General features: G+C 36.8%; 1 protein-coding gene across 4 annotated transcripts in view; it reads left to right on the top strand.

The window, feature by feature from the left end:
- UNC13C (unc-13 homolog C) overlaps positions 1 to 22,671 on the top strand; it is a 503,072-nt gene that overhangs the window by 404,354 nt on the left and 76,047 nt on the right. For 2 of the 4 annotated variants that reach the window (XM_045582381.1, XM_036441408.2), the window contains 4 exons: positions 5,860 to 5,937; positions 9,036 to 9,113; positions 9,594 to 9,623; positions 21,842 to 21,930. In XM_045582381.1, the coding sequence (XP_045438337.1) occupies positions 5,860 to 5,937; positions 9,036 to 9,113; positions 9,594 to 9,623; positions 21,842 to 21,930 (275 nt within the window). The remainder of the gene's footprint in view (positions 1 to 5,859; positions 5,938 to 9,035; positions 9,114 to 9,593; positions 9,624 to 21,841; positions 21,931 to 22,671) is intronic. The other 2 variants (XM_036441424.2, XM_036441415.2) reach the window with 1 other exon arrangement.

Below are 22,671 nucleotides of genomic sequence, written 5' to 3'. Positions count from 1 at the left end.
GGATAGCTTGTTCTTACTAAAATGTCTATAAGACTGAATAAGATGCCAAACCAATGCTTTAAATGTCATAGCAGCTACATCTAGAAGCTGTGATAAGTGGTAAAATAACACATGGGTACTGAATGTTCCTATGGCAGTACTGTAGCTCTGGACAAGTATGGGAAGTTTAATTGTTGAGAGAGAGAGAGAGAATAATATCTTCAATACTACTTAAAAACAAATCAACTATTAGTTGACTCATTGCTCTAAGTCTGGCTGGCTACTGGGGGTGGAGTTGCTATGGTGAATGATGCACACATATTCCTTATTCTTTGGGAACCTAATTCTAATTTTAAAAAATAATAATGATAATATATTAAGTACCACTCTGTACTGATCACTTTACCTATTCTGTTTCCCTTATTCTTTACAACAACCCTATGGGATAGACACTGTTATTTTCCCTATTTTTGTAAATGAAAAAACTCCAGAAAGTTTAAATAACACAAAAAAGGCACCCATCTATAAATGCACATATGAAATGTTTTTTAACCACTAAGTTATTATAACTTCCCATTCTGTGTCATCAGAAATCCATTAGTAAGTCAAAGAGCATATTCTTACCATTTATTTTTACCCTTTGGTTCAAACCTAGGCAAGCTTTGGGGGGAGGGGGGGCGGGTATCTTTGTTGGATGCACTAAAATATACTGTTATGAGGTCATGAAGTGACATTTCTAATGTCACTTAACCGATACCACACAGTCTTCCTGTCTTCTCTGTGTTGCTCTGATATCGTGATTTTCCATGCCTAAAATGTGACTGCAAAAATGGAATTTGGACCAGAGCTCTTATCTGACTGATTATAAGAGTTAATCTCTTGATGAAGCAACCAGTAGTGTTGACAGGCTACTTAGCCTATACCTACTAGTGTGGCATTAGCTTAGGAGACCATAAATGACTTTGAGAAATTGATGTCCATCCCACTCAATAGTACCAGAGGCTACATATCAAATCACAGTATATTGAAGGCTGGATATTTGAGACATTCTTTCTGATCCATTAAATACAGCAGAAGCCCTCTCTTTACTCCCACAATCCTATTAGGAGTTCATCTTATTGAATCTGAAGCTCTTTGAATGGCAGTTCCTTTGCTGCAACCAGAAAAGAACTGTCTCCAACTCATGACTCTCTCTTCATTTATACTGTTTCATTATAGAACACTAGTGGCCCAGTGCACAAAATTCATGCATGGAGTGGGGGGTCCGTGCAGCCCAGCCTGCACCCTCTCCAATCCAGGACCTCTCAGGGGATGTCTAACTGGCAGTTGGACCCCCCTTTCACAATCCGGGACTTCTAGCTCCTAACTGCTCGCCTGCCTGCCTTATTACCCCTAACTCTCCCCCTGCCAGCCTGATTGCCTCCAACCCCCACCCCGCCACCCTAGTCACCCCTAACTGCTCCCCTCTGCCAGCCTGGTTGCCCCTAACTTCCCCCCCCCCCACTGGCTTGTTGCCCCTAACTTAAGGTGAGCAGACATCCTGCTGTTGGCAGGACAGTCCCGATTTTTAACAATTTGTCCCTCGTCCCACAGTGTTTTTTAAAAAGTCCCGAAATCTAGACTGTTTTAAAATGCCACGGAACATGGGACAAATTGTTAAAAATCGGGACTTTCCCGCCAAAATCGGGACATCTGGTCACCTTACAACTGCCTGGTTGCCCCTAACTGCCCTCCCCACTGTCTGTCTCCCCTGCCAGCCTGGTTGTCCCAAACTGCCCCCTCCCACCAGCCTGGTCACCCCCAACTGCTCCCCTGCCAGTCTAGTTGCCCCTAACTGCCAAACCCCGGCAGCCTGATTGCCCCCAACCACTCCCCTGCCAACCTGGTTGCCCCTAACTGCCACCCCTGCTGGCCTGGTCACTCCTTACTGCACCTTCTGCCCCCAACTGCCCCTTCCTGCCAGCCTGGTCACCCCACACAGCCTGCTATTCAGTAGTTTGGTCATCCCTCACTAACCCCCCTGCTAGCCTTGTCTCACCACATAGCCAATGTTCAGTCATTCGTCCAGTTGTTTTAGTCATGATGGCTCTTGGCTTTTTAAATATAGGATGATGCAAACAGCCCCTGCTAGGCTATCTTTTCCCTCTGTATATATTCTGTTACCACTTCTGAACCCCAGTAGCCCCCCAAAAACAAAATAATGACCTAAGTTGACACACTCAGAAATCCTACCTTCCAGGCTTTACTAGGTGCCTCTTCCATCAGCTCTTCTCTCTGAAGAGTTGCTTCTGTCCTACTGTGATTAGTTAGCACAATGGTCTCTAAACTTCAGCTTGCATCAGTATTACCTGCAGACTTTTTTAAAAATATATTTTATTGATTTTTCTTACAGAGAGGAAGGGAGAGGAATAGAGAGCTAGAAACATCTATGAGAGAGAAACATTGATCAGCTGCCTCTTGCACACCCCCTACCGGGGATGTGCCCACAACCAATGTACATGCCCTTGACCGGAATCGAACCTGGGACCTTTCAGTCCGCAGACCAATGCTCTACCGCTGAGCCAAACCGGTTTTGGCTACCTGCAGGCTTTTTAAAACATAAATTGCTGAGACCAAACCCCAGAATTGCTGACTCTATAATCTGAGATAAAATCAGAGAATTTGCATTTCCAAACAAGTTGCCAGGTAACCCTGTTGATGCTGGAGACCTGTCTTAAGTAACTACTTACTAGTATTAAATAAATAAATAAATAACATAGTGATTTATTTTGTTGAATAAATTAGAGTGAAATAAAGTTGCTCCTAAAATATATATATATATATATATATATATATATATATATATATATATATATATATATATATATTTTCATTCAGGTATACTTTGTATGTTAGTAAAGAAATGTATGTTATTACAGCCAGTGCACCCACAACTCTTATGGCACATCCTACATGGCTGAGCAGTTTTCCTTACAACTTATGTTGACTTGCTAATTCCTGGCATTTATAGATAAGTGGGTGTAAGATTCTAGGCTCAATTGTCTCCCAGCAAAAATTCAAGGCACTAAGGTTATCCTATGAATTAAAGTCAAGTGTTAAACCCTGGAGGGTACCTTGAAGATGATCAGAAATAGATGTCTGGGTTCCATGCCCAAACTTTATCTTGAACAAGTGATAATGTTTGTGTTGCAAGAAGCTCCTAAAATCATGCTTATGTTTGTTTTTGTTTTTGCAATTTAGTGAAATGTTTCCTACAGTTTACATTGTCATTAGAACCTATAAATTGAGAATAGTGTTCATATGTATGAATGAATTAGTACTCCATAGGTTAGTCCCCAAGTGTCAGCATTATATCTAAAGCAAAATTTGAACAGCTGCACTTGCAAGATACTGCAGTCTGATCAGCCATCTGTTTTCCTAGATTTATTGGTCTGCTGCTTGATAAGATTTTATATTTTCCATTGCCGATTTTCTATTTAAATGGACACATATTGCCATTTTAGTTTGTACTTCCACAGAATATTGATTATCTTCATGTTGTCCCTAATTTCAGGTTTTCATTGTGATCTTAAAAATCTATAAAACAAGTACATAGTCACAGTTGGTGAATTCAATTTATTAGATTAAATAAATATGTCTCCTTTAGTTAACTCTTAGAGTGTCTCCCTGAGTTGATTTTAAACCATAAAGAAAATTAAGATGAATATACTTTACAAAAAGAAAATAAGAGCTTTTGTGTTCTTGTTTTTCTATTAAAATAAATTGATATATATACTCCTGTTATTGCTTCCTCTCTTCTAAGAAAATCATATCCATATTTGACTTACAATCACTCAAGCTATCTAAGTAAAAGCAGTAGGATTCAAAGTCATAAATACATTTTAAGTACTTGAAATAAAATGTAACAAAGTCTCTTTTTCTTGTTTTGCATAATTATGGAAGCAGAGGCATCTATAAGCTCAGAAATAGTTGTTTGACGGAAAAGGAAAGTTTGAAATTAGGGTGAAAAGAACAGAAAGAGGGGAAAGATTAGGCAATATTTTTAGCAAATAATGCATCAATAAATAATTTAATAAATTAAGGTAAATGCATAGAGATTCTGTAATAGAAAAAAAGCAGAAGATTTTTATTTTAAGAAGTCTTTGATATAATCAGTAAGCCTCTTTATCATAGAAAATTATTGAAAACTAGAGGCCCGGTGCATGAAATTTGTGCATGGGGAAGGTGTTATTAGGCCCAGCCTGCATCCTCTCCAATCTGGAACTCTTAGAGGGATGTCCTACTACCCTCTTACAAACCAGGACTGCTGACTCCCAACCACTTGCCTGCCTGATTGCCTCTAACTGCTTCTTCCTGCCAGCCTGATACTCCCTAACTATATTCCTGCCAGCCAAGAGTTGGCCCATTTGCCCCTAACTAACCTCCCCTGCCACCCTGGTCACCCTTAACAGTCCTCCCTGCAAGCCTGATTCCCCCAACTGCCCTTACCTAAAGGCCTGGATTCCCCCCAAGTTTCCTTCCCTGTAGGCCTGGTGACCCACAAATGTCCTCCCCTGCTATCCTGGTCTCCCCCAACTGCCCTTCTCTGCTGGCCCAGTCACCCTAAATGCCCTTCCCTGGCTGGCTTGATTGCCCACGACTGCCCTCCCCTGCTGGCTATCTTGTGGTGGCCATCTTGTATCCACATGGGGAAGCTATCTTGTATGTTACAGTGATGGTCAATCTGATATTACTCTTTTATTAGATAGGATAGAGGTCTGGTGCATGGGTGGGAGCCAGCTGGTTTGCCCTGAAGGGTGTCCTGAATCAGCATGGGGCAGCCTGGGTGAGGGGACTGTGGTAGTTTGCAGGCCAGCCATGCCCCCCAGTGACCCAAGTGGAGGCCCTGGTATCTGGGATTTATTTATCTTCTATAATTGAATCTTTGTAGCCTTGAGCAGAGCCAAGCCTCCTGCGTGCTCTGTGGCCACAGCTATTTTTGTTAGGATTTATTTATCTTCTATAATTGAAATTTTGTAGGGGAGGCCAAGGCAGGCCAGGGCTGAGGGAGCTTCACTTCTTCCATCACCAGGACAACCCAAGCCTCCCGCTCTCTCCAGCTCCATGGCTGCCGCCATTTTTGTTGGGATTTATTTATCTTCTATAATTGAAACTTTGTAGCCTTGTGTGGAGGCCTGGGCCTGTCAGGGTGTGCAAAAAACTTGGCTTCCTCCATTGCCCAGGAAACTCAAGCCTCCTGCTTGCTTCATGGCCTTAGCCATCTTGGTTAGGTTAATGTGAATAGTTGCTCCTGGTTGGCTGGTGAGTGTGGCTTGTGAGTGTGGGAAAGTGATGGTAAACTTTTATATTACTCTTTTACTAGATAGGATGGGATAAATCCACATGGAATATCTTCAAATATTCTCATAAATATAATAAATTTTACCTAAACAGTTTAGTTGTTCCTTTATTTATTTATTTATTTATTTATTTATTTATTTATTGCACATGTGTCAAACACAAGGCCCGTGGGCCAAATCCATCCCGCCAGGCCTTGCAATGTGGCCCGCACCACGCTGTCATCACTGCACTCCGCTGCGTTTCCATCACAATGACAGTTTATGACTGTTCAGTAAACCATTCGGCCCGCAATTTAGGCTGGATTTTAGATTTTGGCCCCTTCTCTGATTGAGTTCGACACCCCTAATTTATTGTGAGAGTATAAATTTAATCATCGTTTCATGAAAGTTGTAAAAGACATTGAAAGTTTGCATGATGACCATTAAGCCCTACAGCATGCATATATATATATATATATATATATATATATATATATATATATATATATATATATATTTACCTGCTTACATTTGACAGTATTTTTGTTGTTGTTTTTCCTAGACTATCAATAAAGTACTGCTTCAGTATGCTGCAATTGTATCAAGTGATTTTAGTTCCTACTGTGATAAGGAAAATGTGGTAAGTTAAAATGTCTCTACTTTCAAGTATTCTTCAGTTGAGATCCACTTCTTCCAGCTAGTAAAAACGCAAGAGGCATTGTTTTCTTTCTGTTTTCATACAGGATGACAGTTGAGAGGTATTTCAAGAAGTTTTTTGAATACTTCTCTAGTAGTCATGAACTGGATACAACACAGAATTCAGAGGAAGGTTGAAAGCATCTCAATGCCAGGTTCCAAGATGATAAAGAATAAGACAATTCATTGAAAACCCACATTATTTGGAACTGAGAACTAGGGAGTTAAAAAGTTGTTTAGTGTTGACACCAAGTAGTTTAGTTTAGTTTTGTACCAGTACTAAAATGAGTAAACTTTCCATGTTTTTTTCAACTAAAATTTATTCATTTGGTTTTCAAATAAATTGAGGATTGTTAATTTGATTGTTAATTGTTAATTTGTTATGCTGATTTCCACTCTAAATTAAGCTTTTAATTTGGGGGATGCTTGAGAATGTTTATAAAAACCGAGCCAATATTGCAAGTTAATCAATAAAAGGCATAAAGAGAAGCAAAATAAGCTAAAGTGATTTGAAATATAATGTGTTTTTTAATGGTGGAATATGAAATCTTTCTTATTCACTATATGTAGTCTTAGAAGAAATATGCTGTTAACAATATAGAATTTTTTTAAAAGCACTGAAAATAGCATTTAAAAATCAGTGCAATTGTTTTAAATAGGAAAACTATCTCCACACCTTGAAAAAATCAGTATTATCAGATAAGTCTAAAGTTGCTAGTCTTCTCCCTGAAAACTCATTGACCTCTTGCTGACAGCTCATTAAGTTAGGGCAGTTCTAATTGTTTTTGAAGTTTCCAGAAGATTCTTCTTTCTTTTTAATTAATATGCTGCCTAGGAATTTTATTAAAACTCTGATATCTAAGCAGATACCTTTAATTGCCATTGGTTATAAATATTCTAATGGGCAAGAAAGAGCATTTATTTATTAAAAACACACATTTTTAATTAAAGGCTTATATATTTGAAAAGTGGCATACTGATATTCATAACAGCACCAGAAAGTTTCAGAAAAGATTTTGATTTTATTAGGAGAGCCAAATTGAAGATTTTGAGAAGGGTCTCAGAATTACCAAAGCTAATTCCTGTCATTCAGAAAGGAACATTACTTTTTAATGGCCCCTTCCACTTTATATGTGAATGTTTTAGAGTATGTTTTATTTTTTAAAAACTGAGAAAAAAATCATAAATCAGTGTTTATTGTATTATTTTGTTTCTTTCTGTATATTTTATAATTTTCAAAATCAAACTATTATAACGAAGAAAAAACCTTACAAATATTATATCCCAGGAACTTAACATTTTCTTTTCCTCAGTGCCTTACCCCCTAATTACTGATATCTTACTTCTCATCAAGAGCCATGGTCTTACTTTGTTCTTAATTTTCTCCCTGGTGGGATTGACCAACTCCCAGCCAGTATTCCCCCTCTGCAATGAAAATTAAAATCTCAAAAACCTTATCCCGATTGGGGAAAATAAAAGTGGATTACCTCAGCTTGCTGACTTGGGGTCTGATGCCGAGTTCCTGAAAATGTGACCATGCATGCCTTGGAAAGGACTAAGCCTGATCCAGTGGCTCTCAATCATGGCAGGAGATCAGGTTCATTTGTGGTACATGTGGCTCAGCCTACTGAACAGCACCGACAGGAGATAAATAGATATCTGAGTTTAAACAATAAAATATTTATGTGACTGTAATCAAGAAAACAGAAAATAAGTTTAAAATCGTTTCCATAAATTGAAGTTAGGATGTGGTCACTTGAAGAGTAGAGCAGAAAGTTTTCAAAGGTCAGAATGCAGTTAAAGCAAAAACAGAATCTTTCCACTGATGAGAGCTAGTGCCTCCCTGATGTCCTATGAGTCCTCTGCATGCCTCTCTCTGACCCATTGGCTTGTTTCCCAGCAGCTTGGAAGATACAGCCATTCTCCTTTCTTTCCTGTTTTTCTTTCCCTTGATGTAGTGGCTCTTTGGGATCAGTATGCAACAACTAGTAAATTACTCTAGAACTGTTCCTGAATTCTCTTTCCCAATTATAAATTAATTCTTACTATTCAAAGGTTACATCTAGTCCTGCCACAAAGCTGTACATTTTTATTGTTATATTTCTGCCTTCTTGGGGTGGGGAGGACAAGAAAAGAAACATGTTGTAGGCAAATATAAGGCTCTATGCAATAGTCTGGGAGAAAGAAAAAAAAAAGCTAAAGGGCACAGCCGCACATACAGTGGGTTTAAGGCCAGCTCATGAGAGAGTGAAAAAAACACAAATGTATAGCAAAGTAAAACAAATGTCAAGTAACTGGCCAAAGGATACAATGTGGGAAAGAGAAGGTTTCCACCTGAAAGATGGATTTGATTCAAGTAGGCAAAGAGGCTAAGGGAAAAGGCCACACGCTCAGCCAAGTCACAGCAAATGGGAAGTGCCGGTATTTTGGAGGGAATTAGTTGCTGGGAGTTGGAGATAATCATAATGCAGTAGACGGAGATGAGAAGAAATCACTCTCAGAAGCCAGATAATGAAGGGCCTTGAATATCAACATGTGGAGTTTTTAGCCTAAGAGAATCCGCTTAAAGTTTCCTTGGTGTTTTTGTTTGTTTATTTTGTTTTGTTGTTGTTGTTTTGATTTTTAAATTTCAGATAGTGTTTTGGTTTTTTAAAAAAAAGAAATTATGACATTTAAAACTAATCTGTTTTCCTTGAAATAAATCACAAAAAAACAGTTTGGTTAATTTCTAAGTATAAATACCAAGATGTTAAGAATTAAACACACACACACACAAACACACACACAACTTTAGTAACAATTCTTCAATGCTTTATTGTCTGAGTATATTATTAAAGTTCATTCTTTAAAGTGGCTGTTATATTTTCTCCTTCCATTTAACTGTTTAAAAGCATAATCTTAAAGTACGAAATTATTACATTTGCCAAATACAATAGGGCTTCAATGATAGGTTGTATACTCTTACATTTAAGGTAAACTCATTCCATAATTTCGTATAAAAGGATTCTGACACTGTTTTTTTTGTGCTTGCTTTACTTAAAGCCCTGTATACTGATGAACAATATTCAGCAATTACGGGTCCAGTTGGAAAAAATGTTTGAGTCCATGGGAGGAAAAGAGGTGGGTATGTTTTCATGCCTATAATTGCCTAATACCTACTTAGAGATCATTAGCAGTATATCTGTCATTTAAAGGTTCATAATCAAGTTTTACATGGTTTAGCTAAAGAAAGGGAAATGATAATAGCTGAAGTTGTTATTATAAAATATAATATAGTAAATATATTAGCAGTGTGGATGGGATGAGGAAGATGGTCAGTAGCCTTTTGCAGTGTATATATATATAGTCATATATATGCACAATTAAATAGATATGCTAATGATCTTTAAAGTTTCACAGAGTACAGATTTTTTTTGCCATATTGTGCAATGCCAACTTGATATCAATGTTCATTCCGAAATGTGTTTTGTGGCGCTGGTGGTTTTGAGTATTGGTGGTTTATTCATGTTTTAATATATCTGTGAAAAATGTCTTGTGTGCTGTGCCTGTAATGTGTCGTGTCTTTGTCCAACACCTTATGACTTGCAATCCCATGAGCAGAAGAAAGAAGGAGAAAGATTCTCTTATGAGGTTTGTGATAGTAAGCATCGTATCCTTTACCTGGCTGATCCCCCCACTGAACTTAAAGCCCAGTGCACTTCCTCCTTAATCCCATTTGCTTGTCTGGATCAGGCAGACAGTGAGGTACTAGCTCTGTACCTGCCTCTTCCTGCTGCGGCTCCTCTCACAAACCAGCGGGAGCACCTGGGGAATGAGGACCGGAGACGGTGCCAAGAGAGCAGGCAGCTGGCATTCTCCCCCTCCCTCTCCCCACCATCCAGAAAAATATCCAAGGGTAGCTAGAGGGGGAAGTATTTCTGGTCAAGATTTTATTTACATTGTTCCTTATGTATAATGCATACACTTACTCTGGTTTATTTCAAAGCAAAGATCTCTTTTTTGTCTAAATATATAAGGCCCCAAATGCTGCTTTAAAGACTGGGCCTCTACACATGTGAGTTTGACTCCAAGGAGACATTTCTACACCCCCCTCCTCACGCCCCCATGTCCTTTTTGTCCTCTGTGAGCCTGTCTTTTGAATAATGAACTTGCTATTTAGCATCCTACAGGCAAGAAGCACTGTGATACACGTGTGAAGGTGCAACAGTTCAAGGACGAAGTTGGATGCACTGTGCTTCCTGCCCCTGCAGACTTGGCCTACTTTGTATAAAATAAGAACCTCTTCCCCAAAGCCTGCTATGTATTGGTTCTGTGCGGTGTGAGAGCATCAATCTCACTGTTAGAATTCTTTCGCTGAACTAGGAGAGCACAAGCAATTAGGGATCGGACGTGAAGATCCCCTTTGTAGTTTTAGCTGTGTGTTGTATTCGGACTTTAAGTTCACTTGCTGATTTGAAAAGCAGTGGAGGAATTACTGATTTCTTGTGGGAAATTCTACCTCCTTTTAGTGGCTGTTAAAGACCACAAATAATTTATGGATGAAGTTATACCAAATGTCTTATTTCCAGAAATTTCTCCTAATCCTACTACTATTTTATTACTCTTTATGGCTGAGTAATATATTGCTAATTGCGTATTAACTAGATGAATCATATCTATACTTAAATAAACTGTGTGGGCCAAACCACTTGCTAAACTAGAAAATTTGTGGTGTGGCTTGTTCACTAATCAAAAATGGATTCCTTATTTCAGATAAATTCTCCAGCTTGAACTGTGCAGGTTTCACATTATAAATTTAGTTGCAAGTTTATGGCTACATCACAGGACTCTTCTTGACTAGAGAAGATAATGAAACTAGAAACAAGGAGCTTGGGGCCTTCTCCCTTCATAACATACGCAATGTCAATTGCAGAATTCCTCTTACATAATTTATCGTTAAATGGAAAAGTCAAATAAGCAAATGAATGTCTAGCTTCTAACAATATAACCTGTGAGAGGGACAGCATGGGCCCTGGCTCCTTTCTTTCCAACATTTAAAATGTTTTTCTTCGTCGTCTCCTTTTCCTTGCTCTCTTCTATTCTCCCGTCTCCTTTTCTGGGCATTCTTTTCTACTTTTACATCTTGTAATTCGCTGCTAAGAAAAAGCTTCAGGCAGACCCAGTCAGCATGGCACATGGGTTGATAAAAATGTGAGATGAAACGAGACCTGAACCCAAGTCTTAATGTAACATGCAGTCTCCCAGATAGGAATAAACTTTATTCTTAATACAGAATTCTGTGAAGATTGCTCATTGCTACACTTGGCCTCCCCTCGGCACCAGAATCTCAAAATAACAGGCAGAGACCTTCCAATGCAGTTATCTGTAAACGGCAGTGTCTTAACTTGGGGCTTTTACAAAGATGAAAGGAATTTATTAAGAATGACAAAAATCCACCCTTCCATATGAAAAATATATGTAGCACTGAAAACAGGCTTATCCAAGCCTTTAAAGGTACTCTAGTGCCAATTTCCAGTTTTTCCTCCCCGAGGAACTGGTTATAAAATCTTGACTGGCATGGCTAAGGGAAGCTTTCCACCCTAGATCTTACCCTTCTTTTAGGAGTTTCTTCTTATTTTCATCCTCTACCATCTGTGCTAGGATGTGCACTTCTTGCCACAAAAAATCTAATTAGCAAACGGTTGCTTGTGTACTTGCTCAAAATAGCTTTTGATGCCACGTGTTCATTAGTTGGCTTCTAACCGCAGTGTTGCTTGCCTCGCCTACTCTGCGTAGTGCTGGCCGCTTGCAGGCCTGGCTGCATGCTGCTGCAGCTCTCAGCCGCTTTAGCCCACCCAAGGCGGGGGCAGCTGCTCTTCCTTTGCAGGATGAGACTTTTCCATCTGCAAAGGGGAAGAAACCTTTTTGGGGGCGGAAAGGGTCACTCTCTGTACGAAGTCCAAGATGAAAACATTGCCTAACAGGATGGCCATTTGGGCTGCTGGTGTTGACAGTGGCTCCCGAAGTGGTCACGTGAGCAGTCACTGTTAACATCTGCCTGCACAGCGGCCTGCGCCCCATGTTGGCACATTCTTTTCCAATGCCCTAAAGGAAAAAGAAAACCATGAAATCCCTTCTCCTATAAAAAGATTTTCCAACATGCTTCCCTGCATACAACTTAAGAGCATGCTTTGGCATAGCAACTCTCTGATTACCATGGAAAAGTTTTTTTTTGTTTGTTTGTTTATTTGTAATGCCACACAAACTTTGGAGCAAAAGGAACCTTTAGGGATGATGCCCAGAGTCTTTACCTTAAAAAGCACCTCAGGTGATTTTTTTTGATGTGCATATAGTTTGGGGAATCCTTATACTGAAACAAATAAAATGGCCCACCCATAATATGGGTGACTTAAGATAGAATTTTTATACCATGAGGTCCAAACTGTATTACCTGCCCCTTTATCACACAATAATAAAAGTGATTATCAGGATGCCAGGTAATAATTTTCATTTATTAATGAATGATCTTGTTATTATCCTACAAAAGCACTAATAGCTCAAAAGCAAAACAAACATATTTTGGTGTATGTTATTTTAATAGCTTTATTATTTCATGAGTATAACTTCAGTACACATCAATTGCAAATAAATACCTAGTCTGTATTAATTTCTCATAAATGCATAGTGCTATGGACAGGACTTAGTTGTACTTTCTTGATCTGCAATATAATTTGTACAAGTACATGAAAAATAAAATCTAAAATTTAATTTCAGGAAGTCATAATAGTCATTATGAAACTTTACAGAACTTATTGATTCAGAAGAACTATGACTATATTGTGTAAGCAGAAGACACATCATTCCTTCACAAACCTGTGCTGGTGCAATATTCTTGAACGGTAGAATCCATAATTATCACCAGGCCTACTAACCTATTGACAGCACTTCAGATTCTGGAAGTTAGCCATTATTAAGACATTTAGAGGAAATAGGGGGTTTGTTGCCTACCTAAATTCTCTCATTCTGCTAAACACAGCAGAAAACAATTAGGTACAACAATAATGTTATGTTTATTAATGTTTCAAAAAACTTGAATTTTTTGAGCCATCTCATTGTGGTAATCTTTCCTGAACAGGGCCAAGGAATCTAGAACATAACTTCATCTATCTTAAAACATATATTTTTTTATTGAACAAATTAATACTGTTTTGTTTCAGAGATGAGTATCTATATTAATTTTCATTTTTTATTTCTTTTTTAATATGTTTTTATTGACTTGAGAGAGACAGAGGGAGAGAGAGAGAGAAACATCAATGAGAGAAACATCAATAAGCTGCCTTTTTCTCGCCTTCTACTGGGGATCAAGCCTGCAACCTGAGCATGTGCACTGACTGGGAATCAAACCACTGACCTTTGTTTCATGGGACAATATTCAATCCACTGAGCAACACAGACCCGGGCTTACTTTTCATTTTCATGATGAATCTGATGTATCAATTAGAAATTGCATCTGAGAGCCAAAGCATATGCTCGTAGCTCATTGAAATCCCTTATAAAATACGTTAGCCAGATGGACTCAGTTTTCAGCTACATAGACAAGAGAGGGCAGAAATTATCTTCTGTCATATTTTACTTAGCACTATCTTCTCAACTTTATACCTGCTGGGCAATAGGGGATTGAAGATCACTGCTTTATCAGGAACACTACTCCATGCCAGTAGTTCTTGAACTTTAGCATATATCAGAACTACTTGAAGAGCTTATGAAAATATTGCAGAATTCCATCCTCAGAGTCTTTGATTCACTACGTCTGGAGTGGTGATAAATTCCCATGATGTTGATGGTACTGGTCAGGAGACCACATTTTTAAAATTACTGTTCTTTGTTTTTAGAGTAGCAATCAGATATTTAGGAAATGGCTCAGAATACCTTTGTGGTATCCTAACTGACCTACTTAATATATTTTGAATATTGATAGACTAAACATTTAGCCTCTCTGACTACACCACCTCTTTTAATAAGATTAAATATAAAATTTAAGCTAAGTCCCAGATGATTAAAAATATCCTGGACATTTGTTTATGACTACAAACTAGCTACCTATATTTTGAAAATATACCTGCATTTTTGCACCCTGTCTTAAGGTGCTTCCAAACAATTGAATCCCATATGTTCTCAAGATTCAAAAAGAGATGGTATAGTCAAAGAGGCTAAATGTTTAGTCTAAATGATCTGTCTCACCTTTACTCCTTTACATAAATAGAGATCTACTTGATACATAAGGAGAATCAATCTGCTTTTTTATCTATTTTATAGCAATTACAAAATAAAATTAGAAAAGTATTTGTTAGATGTCACTACATAATAGAATAAACAATTTTAACTAGTTGTATTATGTCCTCCTTTCAATTCTAAAATGCAATTTCCAGAGTTCTTCCTATTTAACTGAAGGGTCTCTTGTTACCTACTTTTATCTCTAGAGGGGTAAGAGTTGAGATAAAAAATAAAAATATTGCAAACCAAATGCATTGGGCTTCAAGAAGTTTACAAATAGTAAGGCCTTGTAAAATAACAGAGCAGATATTCCTTTTAGCACCCATTAAAAGAGTTATTTAAAAGCCAACTCCCTGCTCTGCCTGGACTTCTTTAAGCAACTCTTCACTTGGAGTTGATCACTTCATGAAAAACAGAGGTTAGAACACATTGCATACGAAGACAGAATGTATTAGTTCATCCAACACACATTTATTTCCTGAGCACCTATTGTGAACTATAAGTTTTACTAGACACCAGAGATACAATAATTACTAAAATATAGACTTCACCCTCAAAGAACTCGAAGTTTGCTAAAGAGGTAAGGTTTATTGGGGAAGGACTCCCTGAACATTTTCTAAATGTGAAAATATACTTCAGTGAAAGTTGTAGATGTTATATGATATACTCCAAAAAAAGAAAACGCTTTAAACCCATAGCCTTTAATTATGTAAATAAGGCTCAAAGGTGAGATGTCTTTTGGCTGAATGACAGTTATTTTTAGTTTCATGGCAGCTGGTAACAAGAACTAAATTTTTGCATTGTTGGCCTTTTATTTTAGCAGCATGCAGATATTACCTGGTTAATTTCTCTTAACCATCTCTTCAAATGGTTAACAAATAGAACTTACCATCTCAAGGCATTTGGTTGATTTGAAGCACAGAGACAGTTGGATTCACTGCATACTCTCTTTAATTAGAATGATGTTTTTCAAGTTTTTGAAACCAAGAAGTTAGAAGCGTGAATTTATAGAAATACCTCTACTATAACAGTTCACTCAATTATGAATAGCATAAGGAAAATGCAATAGTCTAACTCTACAAATGATCTTATATATTCTTTGGGAGAGTATCTCCTCGGAGGAATATAAAAAGTAACAAAAAAACACACAGGGAAACTTAGGAAGATCTGGGGCATGTTTGTTTGTAGTAGAGAAGAACATATATTCTCTGATTTCTGACTAGAAGCCCAGGGCACAAAAATCCGTGCACTCAGGGATCCCTCAGCCTGGCCTACACCCTCTCACAGTCCGGGAGCCTTTGGACACTCGAGGGGATGTCCAACTAATGGGTTAGGCCTGCCAATCGGACCTCCTTAACACTTGCTCAGAGGCAGGAGAGACTCCCATCACCACTGCTACCCTCACCAACCCTTAGCACAACTTCTGGTTGAACAGCGCTCCCCCTGTGGGAATGCACTGATCATCAGGCGGCAGCTCTTGCATCGAGCGCCTGCCCCCTGGTGGTCATTGTGCATCATAGTGACCAGTTGTTCTGCCATTCAATCGATTTGCATATTAGCCTTTTATTATATAGGATAATGTACCATGTGATCCATGCTGAACACTGTAGATCTACAAAGTGATTTATGTCATTCCAAAGAAAGTAACTTCCTACTGGAATCATTATGGAATTTTTACTACTTTTCAATCATATATTTTAATGTGAGCCAGGCATTTTTAGGATAAGTAAATTTTTGGTCAGATAGAAGGGTTGGAGATAAATAATCTTTTCAAAACAAAGAAATAACAAAAGCTAAGATCAGTTTATAAGAAATTGCTTGAAGTAATTCCTTGATTGAAAGCCACTAGGAGGATCAGCAGGTACTATGATCAGATTTGAGCTTTATCATAATAACTCCAGAAACAGTTAGGAAGATGAAGTAGAAGAAGGAAAGCAAGGATAAGAACACAATTTAGAGATGATTGCAATATAATCTGAATAAGAAAAAATTTGCGCCAGAAAAAAAAGAGAGTAGAAAAGATGGAGAAAACACTTCAGAGATACTATCAATTGTATTGAGTATCTAAGTGAATGTGAAAGGAAGAAGAGAAAGGTGTCAAAGATGACTTTCACAATTCTGCATTAAACAATCATATGCTATCAATCAAATTAGAGACAATAACAAGAGATAAAACTTAAAGAATGGGCAGGTTAGAAGATGACTCTTTAATATATTGAACTTGAGGTCATCAAAGTAGAAAAGACTAGTAGATACAAGAGAATACTAGACATGATGTGGAAGGCAGGTAACATGCTAAAATTACTAGTATAAGATAATAGACTTGGGGGTCATTAGCACAGAGGTGAAAATTGATGCCATAGGCAAGAGTATGATTTTTTAAGAGAAACTATAGTGATAAGAGGACTGTGAATGGAAAATTGAAGGACATTAGTATTTAAGGAAAAATAGAGAGAAGTCAATAAAAGAGATAGACAAGTCATAGACAGAAAAATAAAAGTGGTAGAAGAAGATAATCTTCAGAGAAGCAAGAAAATAAAGAGCTTGAGAAACAACAGTATGGATGCAGGCTGCATAGGAAAAATAGTCATTGGACCTAGTAACCAAGAGATTGTTGGTGACATATATGTGAACATTTCAGTGAAGTATCAAGAGCAGAAGCCACACTGCAGAGACTTAATGCACATTTAAAATTAAGATGTGGAATTTGTACTTACTTTGCAAACAATTCAAAGAGTAGAAAATATATTAGCAAGATGTCAATAGATAGTTTCAAATAAGTTGTTTTTTCCCCTTTTATTATTCTATTTTTTATTTTAACATAAATGTTATTTGAGCACATTTATAAAATAGGGTAATAAAAATAACGATTGAGAGATGGAAAATAGAAAAAGGGATATTTGATGAAACAAAATCCAAAAGAAGGAACCAAGAACTCAAGTTGAACAACATTTTTTTTTTAATGAGGCTTACTCTCTCATGGAAGTTATGAAGCAGTTAGCATTCATTAAAGGAATTTCTGCAAAAATCTTGAGAAGTGTGTGAAACTTACCAGACTAATGATTCAATTTTGGACCCTGTGAAAGATGAGGGCAGTGAGCCTTCCTAATCTGCACTGCTTTAGACATACAAATAATGAAAAGCTAACACTGATTAGATGAACATGCTAAAAGGTAGTCTAGTAGCCTGTAGAATAGAGAAAGGAAATAAGATAGCAATGCACACTGGAAAAGGAAGAAAATTCACACTAGAGATCCTTAATTTCTTCCATACAGTCTTTATTTTTTTTTAAGAGTTTATATTGAGTTTTCAAAGGAGTTTAAATGCCACTTCCCAACCAATGAGTTATAAATCTAGCTAAGTCCTTAATGGTTGGTTTAACAATTGCTTTTGAAAGAGGCTGAGATAACATATCCTCCCTTTACATTTCTCAGGGAAAGATTTTGTGCTGGAAAAAAAGCATGCAGTGTGGGTATGTGGTAACCATATTTTGTCGAGCCAAAGAAATATCAGGACATAATCTGACATGGTCTGGCAAGCAGAAAAATATTTGACTAAGTTGTAACTCCAGAATATATGGTTGCCAAGGAATGAAAGATTTTATTAATAGTCACTACAAAATAGTGTTTCAAGGAAAAGGAGTATTCTGGACATCAGAATTTTCTTTGAGGGAGTCTGTGCATACTTATTTTTGCCCTTGCCTCCCTCCTCAAATATTTGGCAAATGCCTAGGCATGCAAGGCACTGAGGCAGGCACCTAGATAGAAAGCTAATAAGATAGAGTTCCACCATGGAAGATAGAGATTTATATCAGAATAATCAGAAGAGAGTGTTGTGTGGACAGTAATGGGAAAAAGCAGAGCTAATGCAGAAGCTAAAGCTACTAACTGCCTAGGGTGAACATGTGGAGGAAGATTTGCAAAAGTTGGTGATAAATGAATTCCTTTTAATGGAAAAGTAGAAGAGCTGTAAGAACAAAGTTTAAAAGATACCATTCCTGTTAGATATCTTTTCCAGACAAGTTATTTATATTATCAAGCCTGGATGGTATAAAATATCTCAATGGTGTAAAATTCAGATTTTTTTTATATGTGACTGAAGTTCATTCTGATCATTAGAGCCATACTTTACTAACCTAGATTTTGGAATTATTAGACTTCTTATAGAGTGTCTATAAAATCTGTTTTTGTGATCTTCATTGTAAACTCAGAATTTTATTTATTATAGTATTCTTAAATTTTCATTGAGTATATTCCTCTTTACATAGATCCATTTATTGTTTAGTTTTTGTCAACCATTCAAGTTTTTCAGGTACACATGCTACTTCAGTTTCTAATTTAAAATAAATTTATTAACTGTGACTTGAGAACGCTTGATTGATTTTCTTTTTCTAGGCTTTTAATAATTTGATAATGAAACAAAAAAGGTGCAAGTTAATTTTTATGTTTGATATCATATAACTTAGAAACTAGGGTAAGACTTAAACCTTTGTGAAAAAAATTACGTAGCTTCTGGACTTTGCAAAGTAGCCAATAGTTTATAATATATGCTTTTGTTAACTTAAGCAAGAAACTCTCAAAGACCAGATTATTATTTCTTACAAATTCTATGGAGCTTATAGGAGTAAGGAAATTTTCCTCAATTTGACCATATAAAGAAATGCAAAATTACTCAAGAATTGGTAAATAGTGAGCATTATTAAAGGACTTTTTGCAAAAATTTTGAGGAGTGTGTGAAACCTACCAGACTAATTATAATTATAAAGCACTCTATTATAAAACAATCTCTTCAGGCAATCTGAAGAGATTGTTTTATAATTAGAGTTTGGTATTTATGCTCATTATTATTGCAAAAGACCTACAATTCGAATATTGGACTCAAAATTACTATTCCTATTTTAATGGTTTATGCTATGATTTGGCATAAACATTGAATACTTAACTGAAACTAAACATTTTCTGGGTTTCTTTTATTCCCCTTTTGACCTGGTTATAAGCATTCTATCAGCATCTACTTAGAAACCCATGCTTCTCTCAGGAAATGAGAACTGTCAACCAACATTTAAATTTCTATAGTTCAACTATTTCAGATGTTCAAGTAATAGCCAATTATTTGATAAGAAATCTCCACTCTCAAAATACCTAAAGTGGACTAAAATAATTTATGGGAAAATAGCATAATTTTACCCAGCTGATTTATCTCATCATTTGTGTATGATTTTAAAAATCATTTTCCTAACAGATGAACAAACGATCTCAGAGTATATATCAACCTAGTATGAAAACACAATCTGATTTTTAAATAAGAACCACCCACATTTCCTGAAGGGAACCCTATTATCTGAGCCATTTCCTTGAAGGTGGCAGATATGTAAGAAACTATCACCTACACCCACTTTTCCCAAAGTGTGAAGAACCTGAAGACAACCATGTGGAATAGCTTCTCTTATATTCCCTATTCTGTAACATTTTTATCCAAATAAAATCAGATTAAAATTGGTCTTAGGCCAACATCATTAGTAAAATATAACAAAAAAATCAGCTTGCATAGTTCTCTAGTATTGGGTTGGATAATCCACATACTTAGTCTGGTTAAAGGTTGAGGAGTTATGGTTTATTAGGTGAATCATGCTTCAATGCATATTAGTAGAGGTCTTATTACATAGGTACTCTCTAGTTGTCTTTATGAATCACTCCTTGCAACTAGTTGTAGCTGAGGACATTCTGGTTTTCCTACTCCTAGAAAAGCCTGCATTTGTTATGGTGGCCTGTATGTCTGTAGGTAAGAGCTGTTAGCCAATCTGAAAGAAAAATAAATGGAGTCCAAAAGAATCTAACAGAGAAGTAGAAACTAATCATATTGGCTCTAATAGAGTAGTAGAAAATAACCAATCCTGAAATCACCCGGATTTGAGTCAAATTTGTTATCAAGGATTAGTTTGATATAATCAATAAAGCATCAGATGTCAAATGCAATTTTTTATTTCTGTTCCAAAGTTTTCAGTCACATCAATATAACCTAAGCTACCCAGTGGCTAGGGTATAGGAATAATACTTTTTCCTAACAGTTATGTAATATTAAAAAATGCTCTTGGGAGGATTACAGGATCAATGTATACTGGTTTTGTCCTTGGGCTGGCTCCAAGTGTTTAAACTGATGTCGGGTCCTGCATGTGTTTGGTAGAATCATAGTCTTTAGATTCTATTGCTGTGAGTCCTCCTTTAATTTGTTTTATTCCCAAAAGTTGGCTTTATCCCATTCTCTTGTTTTCAATAGTAGACCCACCTGTATAAGAACTATAGGTACTAATAATGCGAAACTAAATTTCTCAAGATTCAAAGGGAGATTGGCTTATGATTCAGAGAATAGTCTAGATTTCCCTTTATATGAATTTCTACGTAGCAGCTTGATATAATATATCTATGAAAAGTCAACCTATTACAATTCATTTGCAAAAACAAAATTAAAAACAGGATAAAATATTCTAAATGCTGGTAAATTTTGCGTTGATCTTAAGCACAAATTACAAAAATATTCTGTCAAGATGACAGATTGATGTTTATTTTTATAACATAGCATTTTGTAATATTAAATCTGTCTGGCCAATGTGGCTCAGTGGTTGAGCATTGACCTATGAATCATGAGGTCATGGTTTGATTCCCAGTCAGGGCACATGCCTGGGTTGCAGACTCATTCTCTGGTGGGGGAGCATGCAGGAGGCTGATGGATGATTCTACCTCATCATTGATGTTTCTATCTCTCTCTCCCTCTCTTTTCCTCTCTCTGAAATAAAAACAAACAAAACTCAACTCACCTAAAATCTAATAAAAAAAATAAGTTGGCTTTTAAAATTTGTCCTGTAAGAACAAATGTATAAAAAAGCTATTTTGATTTGGTTAGTGTGTTTTGTCCCCAAATTTGCTGAATAGCTTAGTTCCAAGATATAAGTACTTGAATATTAAAAGAGAAACTTTAAAAAATAAATGTGTAAAACTTTGAATGTTGAACTCTGAGTTGCAAATTGACACCCAAAAAGAGAAGTCAGGCCTGGCATTTTCAGAGAAACATTGGAAGAGCTTGGATAATTTATATGTCCTGTTACATTTAATTCCATACTTAGGAAAATATAATAACATATTTTAAGTGAGGTGTAATGCAGTACTCAAAATTAATTTCACCAGTTTTTTTTTAATTGGCCTGTTCATTTAGAGAGATATAAAGATGAAAAAAAAATTTTAAGCAACACATATATTTAAGTAATGCATTGATAGTTTTTCCAAGTTATGATATAATCATACTCTTGAAGCTGATGTTGTTATGCCTTGCATCCCATTGCTGCAAGCAGCAAAGGCTTTGCTATCTAGCTGTTATTTGTATGCATGCGATGCATTTTGATTGATTTTTTCATTTATAAAAATTCTTCTGATTTATGTAGAATTTCATAGATTTTGCATTTGACTTCAAAGATAAAAAAGGGGGGAAATTCACAAGTGTTTTATTGTTTAACATTCCTTTATAACAAGCAGAATACTTGTCGGAGGAAACGCATGTTTTCTCAGAACTCCGAAGTAACATTGTTTGTGGTGTCTCTGCAGTTAGATCCTGAAGCTAGTGCTATTCTGAAGGAACTCCAAGTGAAACTCAGTGGGGTTCTCGATGAGCTCAGCATCACTTACGGGGAAAGGTAAGTGGCCTAAGTAGTTATTTTATTATACTGAGTTTCAGTTCATAGCAGTTATGCTTTCAGTGCTGTTTCTCTATCTGGCTAAATCCATTTAACTTGAAGACTTAATCGAAGCATCACCTCCTTTGGAAAGTTTATATGACCCTGCAGTCTTACCGTGTTATCTCGCTATGTGATCCTCAGGACACTGTGCATCCTTCAGTTGGGTGGCACTTACAACTCTGTGCTCTAAGCTATGGCTTAACTGCTTGATTGTCTCCCTTACTATGATATATGCTTCATAAGGGCAGAAGCCATATCTCCTTCCTATAATATTTGCAACTCTATGTTTAGAGCTTATCAATTGGTTATTGAAAGAAGGGAGGGAGGGAAGGAGAGAGGAAGAGAGACTTACATTCATAAGTCTGAGTTGCATTCATGTCATACATATCAATGTGGTTGTACTTTCAAATAACTGAACTGTATCCCCATAATTGAATTAAATCCAGATTCTAGGTTTTAGGACTTAGAAATCTTAATGAAACTACTCTGTTGGAAATTACTGACACATTCATATTTTCTCCGTGTTTTAAAACTATATTAGCTATCAGCCAAAACCGGTTTGGCTCAATGGATAGAGCATCAACTTGGGGACTAAAGGGTCTGGGGTTCAATTCTGGTCAAGGGCATAAACCTTGATTGTGGGCACATCCCCAGTAGGGGGTGTGCAAGAGGCAGCTGATCGATGACTCTCTCTCATCG

The sequence above is a fragment of the Pipistrellus kuhlii genome, unplaced genomic scaffold (assembly GCF_014108245.1).
Source record: "Pipistrellus kuhlii isolate mPipKuh1 unplaced genomic scaffold, mPipKuh1.p scaffold_m20_p_1, whole genome shotgun sequence".
NCBI classification, from domain to species: domain Eukaryota; kingdom Metazoa; phylum Chordata; class Mammalia; order Chiroptera; family Vespertilionidae; genus Pipistrellus; species Pipistrellus kuhlii.
The sequence above is the reverse complement of the archived record's forward strand: the minus strand, read 5'-3'. Positions and strand labels throughout refer to the sequence as shown.